Here is a 13,424-nt window from a genome sequence, read left to right as displayed (position 1 = left end):
GTGTGTGTGTGTAAAATTCTTTAAAATGTGTCAATCAAATTATTTGAATTTAAAAAAATTAATCAATTAATAATTGATAATAATAATAAAACAATGTAAACATAATATTAATATATCAATATATCGATAATAATTTTTATCAATAAAAATCATATGAATTTGTTTTTTTTAATATTTATCATTTAATTTTTTTTTTTTAATGACGTCACCGTCAATAAACAAATTAAATTTTTCCAAATCTTAAAAAAAAAGAAAAAAAAAATTCGATAATAATTTTTTTTTTGATTTCCGGTTATTAAATTATGAATGATTTATTATGTTAAAAGCGTCTTTATTATAATAAATTTAATATTGATATAATTTTATTTTATTTATTAAATAAAATAAATTCAATTTAACCGCTACCATCCTTATAATAATAATAATAATAAATAATTTCGCACGTAGAAAATAATTAAAGAAATTGAATTTTTTTTTTTTAATATGGAGAGAGAGAAAAAAAAATATAGATTAGATTCATTTTAACCACGCAAAAAAAACATTTATCGATAACACAATTTATATATTCATATTCAACTATAATAAATTATCATATTAATATTTACCTGGAATGGAAAAAATATTTTATTACATATTTAAAAGTTTTAAGTAAATAAAAACGGTTTTTGTTGCGTATACAATATTTCTTTTTTTTTTTAAATTAATTACACCAACTGAAAAATTCAGATAAAAATTATTATTTTCTTTTTTTATTAAAAAGATTAACAAATAAATAAATTTTTTTTTTTCTTCTTCTTTTACGTATAACGTTTCTCTTCAATACTGTATTATATAAATGGAAATAATAAAAAAAAAAAAACATTAAAATGATTAATACTATCTCTGCTATATATATAAAAAAAAAAAAAAATGAGACTGATTTAATAAAATGTTGATTCTTTTTTAAATTTATAATTTATTATAAGAACTCACATTGTTTAATAAAATCCGTCGGTATCGGATAAAAAAAAAAAAAAAAAAAATTTATTATTATTATTATTATTATTATTTTTTATGAAGAGTTAGAAAGAGACGAAGGAGGTACCCAGCCTCCAAAAGCTTTTTCTAATTCTAAAGCCACAGCTAATGTCAATCTATCTTGTTTTAAAGCTCCAACGACTTGAATTCCTATCGGAAGACCCTTTGAATTCAAACCCATGGGACAATGAGTAGATGGTAGACCCAAAACGTTAAAAACAGCCGTATAACCTACATTTATAGGTTTAAATAATGGTTCATTGTGATAAGGAGCAGCCGTGGGATGCGTCGGATAAATTAAAACTCCATCATCTCCTAATAAATTCTAAAAAAATGAAAATAAAATTTAAAAATCAAAATGCGACAAATATAAAATCCCTTTTTCTTTTTTTTTTTACCTGGAATTCTTCTAAAAGTTCTTTACACATGGATACGAAATTAACGTGTTTAGGACTGTTATATTCGGGATTTAATTTTTCCATGAGTCCGATGCATAGAATAGGCAGAGTGTGATTCGACAATCCAAATGGAAATTTAATAAATTCTTTCACAATATTAACTTTTCCTTTATTGTTTGAAAGCTCAACGGGTAACTGGGAACCCTCGGGAATTCTCATTTTTGCAAACCATATCGCCATCGAATATTTTAATTTATTAAGAACGACGCGTTGCGTTTCTGCATTGTGAACTTGTTCGAAGTGTTTTGCAGCTTTTCGAACGGCTTCCTTTATTTCCTCTTCAACGGAACTTGTTAGAACGCTTCCCGAATCGTCTTCCATGTAGTAATATTTTAATTTTGTCACATCGACTTTCTCGTTTAATTTCAACTCCTCCACGTGGTCCGAAGCCATGACTTTAAACATGGGCAACAAGTCCGATGCGAACCTCGACATAGGACCTATTACCAGATATGATTTTTGCATTGTATTAGATGGTAAAGGAATGTGACCCTTTAACGAACCCATTCCCGTCGATGGTTTGTGCCCGAAAACGCCGTTGAAAAAACAAGGGATACGAACGGAGCCTCCTATGTCTGAACCGATTCCCATTGCGGAACCTGCGGAAGCGAGAAGGCAACCTTCTCCGCCCGATGAACCTCCCGCTATATGATTAGTATTATAAGGATTTTTCGTTCTCCCATAAACGGGATTGAAACTTTCCCACCACATGCAAAGCTCCGATACGTTGGTTACCGCCAGCGGTATACCTCCGGCTTTTTTCATTAAAGCTATGGAATCGGCATCTTTTTCACCCTTCATTCCTTTTCTGCTGTATATCCCCGCCGTGCAAGATAAACCTTTTATTGATATGCAGTCTTTCGTGGTGAAAGGCACTCCCAAGAAAGGAGTGCGAGTTTCTAATTCTTCCGTCGTGAATTTCCCAGATGCGATCATTTCATCAACGTTTTTTGCATCTTCTAAGGCATCTTCAAACCTGTCATCGATAACACAATTTAAAATTGGATTGACTAATTGAATTCTTTTTATAAAGGATTGCACCACTTCAACACTGGTCACTTTTTTAGTTCTTATCTGATGAGCCAATGATGTAGCACTACACAATAATAAACTGTTATTTATTGGTGGTAATTTTTCTCCCTTTCCACCGAATATTAGCCATAAAATTGCTCTTACAATTAATTGAACAGTTTCAAAAAATACTTTCAACCCCACCACCAGGATTTGACTTTTGGTTATCATCTGAAAACAAAACAAACAAAAAATTTCATTTTTAAATTTTAAAAAACAAGAAAAGATATAAGAAATGAATTTTTCATTCATTCATCTGCATTAAAATTTTTCACAAATTTCATTTTGCAAAAAAAATAAACTAAAAATAGGACATGTCTCGAAACTGTGATTATCGAATAATTTTATTGTCATTAATTTTTTTTTTTTCGAGAAATGTAATAAAAAATTTAAATTTAAATTTAAATTATTTAACATGATTGATGACAATAATAGTCATTTATTAAAATCAGGTATGTACAAGTCCAACATTAATATTGTACCTTAATTTGTAACTCTGTGTTAATATTTCAGAAATTTCTTCCCCTTTTTCTTTTTTTACTTCATGACATGAAATAATTGTTCAATCGTAGTCCACAACCAACATCATTTTAACAGATTACATTATTATCATTTTTCCTAAATAAATTTTGAAATTAAATAATAATAATAATATACATATATGCTACAATGTTAGATGATTTAGAATTTTCATAAAAACAAAATAAAATATTATTTAAATAATATTAAACAAATAGACAAAATAATTCAAATTTTTAATAAGCAAAAAACATTTTAACTTTTTTTGAATATGTGTATTGCATTAACGGTGACATTGGAATTAAAATAAAAAATTTAATTTTAATACATTTCACACAAACATGAAAAATTTACTTTTAAATACAAAATTTGAAAAATAAATTTCACACTGATTTATTTTATACTTACTGTTGAATTAAAACTAGTGAAAACATATTTTTTAATAATTTTATTTCAAGCTTAAATTCTTTTTTTTTTTTTTTTTTTTTATTACAACACTTTTTTTTTATAGACTAATAATCGTACATTGGTAGGTGAGAGAATAAATACCAAAATATTTCACAGCAAATATACTTTTAAATGATATACACAAGTCAATGGAAGAATAAATTGTAAGAAAAAAAAAAAAAGAAAAAACCTAGGATTAAATTAAACGACCATTTTGTTTATTTACGATGTAAACGAGACTCGAAATAATTCATTTACCTATCGATTCCAATATTGTACTGCACGTACATGTTAATTTTCGTCTGCTTGCAAGTGACAATAAATATTTTTTTAAACGCAAATTCATAAAAATTAATTAATTTTTTTTTTGAAATGTTTTAAAAAAAAAAAACCATATTTATATTTCAGTTCAAAATATTATTATTAAGTGAATAATAACAATGTCATCAAGTTTTTTATAGTATTTTTTTTTATATATTTTTTTTTTTAATTAAATAAAAAGAAAGTATTTACCTTTAGTTTTTGAAAAATTATAAATTATAATTTGAGTAAAATACTAAAAAATGGCAACTAGTTTGAAAGCTATTAGAAAAAATGATTCATCAACTTCGGTTGGTTCTGCAACAGGCAAGTAAAAATTACATAATTACTGGTCATATCATTAGGGAAAAAGCACCTTTTTTCAAAATCGATATTTTTTTACGTGGAGATTATCAGTTTAGATTCTCATTTTGTGATATAGAAAAAAAAAATTTTTTTTTTTTTTTTGTTTTCTTCCTATAAATTAAATGAAATAATTTTCATTACAATAGTTAAATTTATATTTATTTGTTTTTTTAACCATATATTCACCTGAAATAAGTTTTTTATTTAATCATGTGTATTAAATAATCAAAGTTCATTTAAAAAAAAAAAAAAAAAAAAATTTTTTTGTTGGCTTATTGTCAATAGTGAAGAAATATGTTTGCCAAATTGTTTACTTAAATAAAAAAGGCAGGAAATGAAAAAATTGACTTGATTCATATTCAACACATTTCAAATTGATTGAATAACAAAAAAAAATGTCAAAAGAAAATTGTTTGCTGTGTAAATTTTGTTGTTTTTCTAAAACTAAAAACAATTCTCAAGATTCAATAGTTAGTTACAGTAACAATGAAGGTAATTTATAAATATAAATATTATTTAAATAAAATGATCAATGTTCGATATCATTTACAACAAAATCTTATAATCTAAATTTGCCATGTTTAATTGATCATTTTAAATGTTGGTTAATTTGTTAAACTTAAGTTATTTCATATTGAAAATTTACAAAAAAAAAATTTTTTCTATCGATTTATCATTATTCATTTTTTTTAAATGAAAACATTTCTCGAACCACATAATAAATGATATTATTATTATTATTAATTTTATGGTGTTATACTTGTTTTTCGAGTCATTCATGTAGTTTTTGGTTTATCGAGAAATCAATTTTTAATTAAAGTATCTTGATTGAAATTTTTTTAGTTCATTATTTGAAGTTGATATGTAATGACCTAATTGTGGTATAATTTAAATTGACATAAACAATTACTTTTACATCATTTTATATATAAATATTTAATCCTAGTTTTAAAAACTCGAGTTGTTGGCCCTCAAATAATAAAATTCTACCTTTGTTTACTGTCCTAAATTTTTTTGCCATGACTCAATACTTTTTTCTTTCTTTTTTTACAAACATAAAAAAATTTAATAAAATAGTCAAATGATAAATTTTTATAGATGTACCGTAAAACGTGAAAAAAAAAAAGAAAATTGGTTGGTCGTATTTTTATTTTTTGATTTAATCGTGCAATAAAATTATTTGAATTCATATTCTGTTGACCGTTTGTTTGTTTGTTTCCTCGTTTTGGTCAATTATAGGGTAACGAACCCCCCGAAACGTCAACAGTATAATTATTATTATTATTATTATTATTATTTTAACAAATCGAAAATCAATTTAAAATTAATAATATTTTCGTATGAAATGTCACAGTCAAATGTGATTAAATTAAATTTTTTTTAAACATTTAAAATTTTATATGGAATTAAAAAAAAAAAAACTCAAAAGTTCATTTAAGAAATTTTTAACGAAATAATAATACGTGATTAATTAATTACTTACCTGCTCATTGCAAAAAGCCAAAACCTCCATTTTTGAATAAAATTCAATGAAGCAATAATGATAAATTGAAAATGTTAAGCTCTGGTACCAAAGTTCACTTGAATCAAATAATAAACGTACACGATTATATTCTATAGAGTAGGCCCTCCAAAAATCTTCTTCATCTTCTTCTTCTTCTTCTTTGTTGTTGTTGTTTACAATGTTTGTTTTGACGCATTGTAAAAAAAAAAAAAAAAAAAAAAACCTTCATTCGTGCACTTTGATTTTAATTACCAAAGGACCTTAATGAAAAAAATAAACAAAAAAAAAATTTGCAAATTATTTTAAACGTTATTTAGAATCTGAAAAAAAAAATAACTTATTATTATTATTCAATTTTTTTTATTCTCTTTGTTGATTTTTAATTTATGTACCAACACGTGGATGTTTTTTTTTTTTTTCAGGTAATCCCAGGAATAAGGTTGCCCTTAATCCTGGACACTCTCTCATGGATTGGATTAGGTTGGGAAATTCTGGTAAAGATTTAACAGGCGTTGGCGGAGTATTAAAAGATGTACCTTTAGATGAATTAGCAGAACATAACAGTAAAGAAAACGCTTGGATAAGTTTAAGAGGTTTGCTTATTATTTTTTCAACGTTACTACATAATTATTATTATTATTATTATTATTATGATTTATTTGGAAAAAATTTAAGGATGAATTTTAAATTCATCTGTAGGAAAAGTTTACAATGTATCACATTACATGAATTTTCATCCTGGAGGCGTTCCAGAGTTAATGAAAGGAGTTGGTAAAGATGCGACAAAACTATTCACTGAGGTAGGAGGTATTGTCAAATATTTTTAAATTTTTTTTAAAAACATAATTAATATGTTTGTGCACGCGGTTTGTTGTCTGCAAACATTTTGTTTTAAATTACTTTTTACACATGCAGATTCATATTAATTCTAACAAATAAACGTATTCGAATTCAGAAATTTCTTTTTCTCTTTTTTTTTTATTTACATTATATATATATATATATTTGATTACCTTTAGAATCTCAAACGCATGCACTAAAATTTATGTTTTTTTTTTTTTTGGGAGGGGATTAGGGAGGGAGGGGAGGGATGTTGGTTTCCGTTAAAGTAAATATTGTGAAACATAGATTTTATTGACTTGATTATTTGCTCGGAAATAGATTTGTCGTAAGTAGATCGTGTTAAATAATTATTTGCGTAACAAAAATACACACAACAGATATTATTATTTCAACTTGCTTCTTTTAATTTAGAAAAAAAAAACGCTTATAAGAGAGAGAGAGAGAAAGATGAAATATTAATAATGATATTTTTACGTGTACAATAAGGAAATTTTATTTTCAGATTCATCCTTGGGTTAATTACGAATCCATTTTGCAAAAATGTTTGGTCGGACGATTGGTTAAAAACAATCCGACGGCAACTTCTGACGATTTTGAAAAAGCATTTTTTGAAAATATCAAATGCACCGAAGAAGAAAAAGAAGAAAAATTTAAAAAAGAAAAAAAAAATGACGAATTCGAAGCCGGTTGCTCCGAAGATTCTTTTTTCGAATCCGACATTAAAATGTGTTGGTGCCAAACGACGCAATGTATAAAATTTATTTTTCAATGTAAAATATCATCACCTCAAATCCTCGTCAAACTCAAACCAGAACAACATTTAAGAATATTGATCAGAGTTAAAAAAAAACTTCATTTATACTGTTTCAAATTAGAAAGAAAAGTTTTGTGGCCGTGCGTCGTTAAAGTTAACACGGATACGGGAAAAGTAGAATTAGAATTTGAAAAAAAAGAAGAAGGAATTTGGAATACGTATGGGGAAAATGATAAAAATCACGGTATGATGATGACACGCGTTGACGAAATAGAAGAATATCACAAAGCCAAAATAATAAATATAAATCAAATAACTCATAACGTGAGAACTTTTGTATTTAAATTTGTCGACAAGGTCCTCATGTGGGTTCCCATTGGACACGACGTGAGAATTAGAGGAATAATCGAAGGTATAGACTACGCAAAGCAATACACACCCATTCCGCCGTACCTTCCTCACGGGGAACCCACATTAAGGCATTGGCATCACGATTATTTGTGTTTTATGGTTAAGTATTATAGCGAAGGTGCTCTCACTCCTTATTTGTTTGGAAAAAAAGAACAAGACGTGGTGGAAATCGGAGGAATGAGCGGGAATTTTAACATAAGAAAATTAAATAACGTTAAAAAATTATACCTGATAGCTGCGGGATCCGGATTATCTCCGATGCTTAAAATAATAGTTTGGGCAATATCTAAAAAAGATCAAATGTGAGATTTTCAATTAAATTATTTACAAATCTCCTCTCATCATAACGAACTATATTTTTTATTTTTTATTTTTTTTCAGAAAATCCATGAATCTTTTGTTTTTGAATCGTTACGAAGAAGACATTATTTGGAAAAAAGAATTGGATGATTTGTCGAAAAAAGAAAAATGGTAAGGAAGAGAGAGTGCGTGAGTGCGTTGCGTACATTACACGATCAAATTTTTATTAATAACGTGTATGATATTGATAGGTTTAAAATCACTTATTGCCTTTCTCAACCTAATTCTTCGTGGAACGGATTAATAGGTAGAATAGATGAAAATATTCTTGATAATTATTTACTTACCGATAAAGACGAGCCATCCAAAAATTCTCTTATCGATAATTTTTTCATTTCCGCTTGTGGACCCATTAAATTTACTGAAATGATACAAGAGTAAGTAAAAAAAAAAACATATTAATTATTTAGAAATATAAATTACATATATATATTCGTTAAATAAATAAATAATTTTTTTGTTTTTATAGATACCTGATTAAAAGAGGTTTTGAAAATAGCAGTCATTGTTTTATCGGATAATTAAAAAATAATTAATTAATTTTATTCCGGGTAAATAAATAAATAAATAAATAAATTTGTCTTTTCTTTCTTTCTTTCTTTCTTCTTTCTAGAAGATTAAATGACGAATTTTTTTTTTCTTTTGAATCAAAAAAATAAAAATAAATTTTTTTTATATTTTTTTTTGATTTTACGAGCCAATAATTTAGCAATCGTAATCATCGTCATTTGTTTTTTTTTATATTTATTAGATATGAAAAATTTTCTTCGCTTTATATCATTATTATTATTATTTTTTTTAGTCTGAAAAGATATTATTATTATTATTATTGTGATAATAACGATTAATAATAATAGTTAATTAAAATTTTTAAATACTCACAAATTTGGATTTAAATTGAAATCCATTATTTATTTCTGTTTTAATAATATTTTTATAGATTTTCATGTAATCGCGTATTACGGGTATTATATTGTCTGAACAAACGTATTCTTCTTCTTCTTCGTTTGTTAATAATAATTTTTTTTTAAATAAATGTGCAATTTTATATTTGTTAGATAATCCTTTTATTATGTGTTCCTCCTGTGTTATTTTTTTTTTATATATAAATATATGTATGCTTTGTTAATTTTTTAAATTAATAATAATGATAATAAAAAAAAATTTTTTTTTTTTTTTTTTTTTTTACCTTTGGAGCTTTATAGAGATTCAAAGATATTTCTTTGGCTTTTTCATAAACTTCTTTTGGAAAAGATGTAAGAAATTCCGTGACTTGTAATCCATAACCTTTTGCATTCGAGGGCCCCGTTTTTAAAACGTGCGTAAAAGTCGTTGTCAATGTATCATTTTTTTCATTATTTTCAAATTCCATTTCGAAATGATAACTGTAATAAAAAAAAATTAATATTAATAGAGTTGTAATTATAATTGAATTTTATAATCGCATCGAGTTGTTTAAATTAATACTTTGTGACCGTCGGATACATTTCTTCTAGTTTTGTGAGTAGTTCATAATGAGTAGTGCAAAAAATAAATGCTTGAGAATCCAATAATTGTTCGCAAATGGCGAATGCCAAATTCGTACCTTCATTTACGGATGTTCCTCTACATAATTCGTCAATTATTATCATGGATGAAGACGTCATATTACGCATAATGTATTCGATTTCTCGCATCTGTAAAATCCTAATCAGTTAATCCTATTCTTTAAAAATAAAAAAAATAACCGCTTATAATTAATAATACGTTCGAACGGATCACGTTCATTTTTCAAAATCACAGTTATCCGATATAATTATCGATAATAATGATAATATATATTTAACCTCGGCAATCAATGTGGAAGCATTAGTTTCTAAATCATCGTCAAAACCGAGCCTGGAAAAAATTTTATTCATCGGTTTAAAAGAAGCACTTTTAGCTGGAACGAAACATCCGATCTGAAAATATATATTTTCACAAAATACAATATGTTTATCTTATTTATTTCCCTTACAACATATCAATTATTAAAAATTAATAAAAAAAATTTGAATTTACCTGAGCCATTATTTGTAGGAGAGCAATTTGTCGAACGTAAATTGATTTTCCGCTTTGATTCGGTCCTGTTAAAATTGTAAAATTTTTTCCTGGTTTGGCCATCTTGAAAAAAAAAAAAAAAAAAAAAAATTTTTTACTTTCAAAATTTATTAACAATTAATATCATTGCGAGATAAAATTTTTTTTTTTTTAAATATTTCTTTATTTGAAATGTGTGAAAGTAAAAACACAAATTTATTGTTGTGTATTACTCAATCTATGTTTTCTTATGAATTATTAATATAAATTTTAAATTGAATCGCGAGGATTTTTTTTTTTTTTTTTTATGATCCAAATGAATGTAAATAGAAAAATTGACTTACCACGTCGTTCGGGGTCACGTTTCCATCTTGAATACTATCTAATATTGGATGCCTCGATTCTTTGAGATCAAGTTCATTTCCGAATTTCGGTTTTACATAATTTTTCACTGAACTTATTCTGGCAAAAGATATAACAACATCGAGTTCTGCAATTATTTCACTTAAATTGAACAAACAACCTATATCTTCTCTGATATCGTTCAACATTTCAAAAACTATCCTATAAAAACAAATAAGATTAGTAAATTTATTTATTACCTGAATAATTTTTTTTTAGTTTACTCACGCGTTGGTCATCAATTTAATTTCGTTTAAAACGTGTTGACTTCTCTGATCCAAAGCCACTAATTTCGATGTGTAAAAATTAAATTTTGTTTTAGATTTTTTTACAAGAATAAATTCTTTTGGAAGATTTGTCGGTTTCATCGAATGTTCCGACGGTGGTAAAATGCATTGAATATGAAATCCATTGTTTGAAGAAAAAGCAACTTTTAAAGGCAAATTGTAATTATCTCTTAGCGTTGCCACATAATCTGTAAAAAAAAAATTCTCTCGTCATTATCATTAATGAAAACGCGCCAAAAAATATTAACATAAAAAAAAATGTTTATTCATTTTATCTCGCTCATCGAATCGCGTTGTTTACGTATCATGTAACAGAAATTTTTACCTGTTATTTCTTGAACAATTTCGCAATAAGTTTTTTTCGCAAGATCTAATAAACTGTTAACTCCTGATTTAATAGCAAAACATCCATGTAAATGTGATGCAATTGAATTTTTAACCGATCTCGTGTTTTCTGAAACTGTTTCAATCACTCTGCAAAGAATTTTATCATATCTATAATCTTGTAGTTCCTGAAAATTAAATATTCAACATTTATACTATAAAAAAAATAAATTAATTAAAATAATGCGAGTAAAAAAAAAAAAAAAAAAAATTTTTTTTCTTTGAACATACTTTTAATGCTTTTTTAAAATATTCGGATTTTCCCACTTCCAATGAGGCCGTTAATTTCGGCAAAGCTTCTAATACAGTTTTTAAATGTAATGCATATTTCAATTGATATTCTGCTATTCTTAATCCATCTTGTCTTGGCGAATACATGCATAGATTAAGTAATTCTTCAAAGTTTGTAAAATTTCTAATGGCAGCCTTAAAAAATCAATATATATATATAGTTTAATGTTGTAATTCGTAGCATACTTTATTACAAAATAATATATACCTCGAGCCCAGAAAAAAAAATTTGATTTGAAACCAATTCGTCGACGCAATTCAATCTATTTTGAATTTTAGATAATGAAAAATAGGGTTGTAAGATGTTTGCTCTTAAAAGTCTGGTTCCCGCCTTTGTATGACAATGGTTAACCACGCCCATAAGACTTCTATTCATATTAATTTGAGGATTACGAGCACACATTGTTAATTCCAATCTATTAGCGGTATCTAAATCTAGAAAATTCAAACACTATTAAACACGTGAAATATTAAAATGACTCTAATGAAAAAGTTTATATAAAAAATAAAATATTTTTTCCCCTCCCCTCTACTTACCGATGATCATTATGTCCTCCGTTCCTTGATATTCAACTTTTAACGAACGCGAAGCCAATCGTACGTTTTTTTTGAATTCTACATATTTAATTAAAGCTCCCGCTGCTGATAAAGCGTAAAACCTTTGAAGAAAAATAAAAATAAAAACATCGGATGCGTTATTAAATACAAAAATAGAAATTTCAATATCATTATTGTTATTGCCATTTAGTGATATTAACTTATCCCGAAAAAGTAAGAGTTCCGAATCGCTGTCTTTCGAACAATACAATTTAATTAAATCTTTTCCGATGGTTTCGCTAAAGTGTCGCCTTTGTATCCTTGTAAAAGTTGTATTTGGAAATCTTGATATCATACAATCGAAAAATTTATTTTGATTTTCGCTTTCAATGAAAGTGTTGGGCACGATCATCTGGAAAGAAAAATAAAATCCAAAGGATAATTTTCCATTGGTTAAAATTTAAATTAGAGTTTAAAAAAAACAAAAATGATACAATTAAAAATACATACTTCTGTAAAATGAAAAAGATTTATTTTTGATAAAGATTTAATATATCTGGGTCCGTCACTGATTTGACTTAAAACAAGAAAAGGACGATTAAGATCCATGGCGGCAATTCCTACTTCGCATCGAGCTTGTCCCCTTCCTTCGGTCACAGCTGAAAATTAAATATTTTAACATTAAATTTTATATAATTAAAAATCTATTCGTGTTGGGTGTGCGTGAAAAATTTTTTTTTTTTTTTAATTACCTAAAATGTAATTTTCAGTTATTGAATTTTTAATTAAAGTCGATGCTGAATTTCTAAAACGAATATCCCTTTTACAAAAAGGCGTTCGCATTTCGGAAGAAAGAAATTTTTTTCTTAAAAAATATAATATTAATAATACATTAACGTTAAAAAAAATATGCTACAATACTCAGTTTATTAAAAAATTTTTTAAAATTAAATTTATGTAACTTATTTTTTATTTAAAGGTAAAAAAAAAGGTAAAATTTATTCGACTTACTTTGTTATGCTGTTGCAGGTTAATTTAATGTCATCGCCGCTCACGAAAACTTCATTTGAACTATTATTCTGTCAAAGAATTAAATTAAACATAATTAATAAAAATAAAAAATAAAAATTAACAAAATGTAATTTAATTACAATTGACTTAAATTAGTTTTATTAAAAACTAATTAACTAACTATGAAATAGTTTTTATTCCCACTTTGATAATTTTATTTAAAAATAAGAATATTTTTTTTTCCAATTTTTACTTTCATTTAAATTAAATAATAATATATTTATTAAAATTTTTTTTTTTTTTTTTTTAAATTTATTGACGTGAATTTTTTTAAACATTAAATTTATTTTATAAATTCAAATTATATACGCGGGAAAATTAGTTAAAATTACAAGGAAAACATA

At 25.7% G+C, this 13,424-nt stretch overlaps 3 protein-coding genes across 3 annotated transcripts; 1 reads left to right on the top strand and 2 right to left on the bottom strand.

Moving 5' to 3' along the window:
• Positions 1-1,051: 1,051 nt before the first annotated feature.
• Phum_PHUM376180 (glutamyl-tRNA amidotransferase subunit A, putative) lies at positions 1,052-2,717 on the bottom strand (the record flags this gene model as incomplete). The annotated part of the gene is made up of 2 exons (XM_002428284.1): positions 1,052-1,329; positions 1,442-2,717. The coding sequence occupies 2 exons, from the start codon at positions 2,715-2,717 to the stop codon at positions 1,052-1,054; spliced, it is 1,554 nt and encodes a 517-aa protein (XP_002428329.1).
• A 3,015-nt stretch (positions 2,718-5,732) lies between these two features.
• On the top strand, positions 5,733-8,431 carry Phum_PHUM376170 (NADH-cytochrome b5 reductase precursor, putative; the record flags this gene model as incomplete). The annotated part of the gene is made up of 6 exons (XM_002428283.1): positions 5,733-5,745; positions 6,105-6,275; positions 6,382-6,482; positions 7,028-7,992; positions 8,072-8,161; positions 8,242-8,431. The coding sequence occupies 6 exons, from the start codon at positions 5,733-5,735 to the stop codon at positions 8,429-8,431; spliced, it is 1,530 nt and encodes a 509-aa protein (XP_002428328.1).
• Positions 8,432-8,961: 530 nt separating this feature from the next.
• On the bottom strand, positions 8,962-12,618 carry Phum_PHUM376160 (DNA mismatch repair protein, putative; the record flags this gene model as incomplete). Its single annotated transcript, XM_002428282.1, has 13 exons — positions 8,962-8,967; positions 9,240-9,435; positions 9,518-9,726; positions 9,877-9,990; positions 10,091-10,192; positions 10,453-10,672; positions 10,739-10,985; positions 11,123-11,309; positions 11,413-11,607; positions 11,681-11,907; positions 12,010-12,131; positions 12,231-12,421; positions 12,520-12,618. 13 exons carry the CDS (start codon positions 12,616-12,618, stop codon positions 8,962-8,964), a joined length of 2,115 nt encoding a protein of 704 aa, XP_002428327.1.
• Between the last annotated feature and the right edge of the window lie 806 nt (positions 12,619-13,424).

This window comes from Pediculus humanus, genomic scaffold (assembly GCF_000006295.1).
Source record: "Pediculus humanus corporis 1103172107841 genomic scaffold, whole genome shotgun sequence".
Classification (NCBI taxonomy): Eukaryota; Metazoa; Arthropoda; class Insecta; order Psocodea; family Pediculidae; genus Pediculus; species Pediculus humanus.
This window is presented reverse-complemented; position numbering and strand designations above follow the sequence as displayed.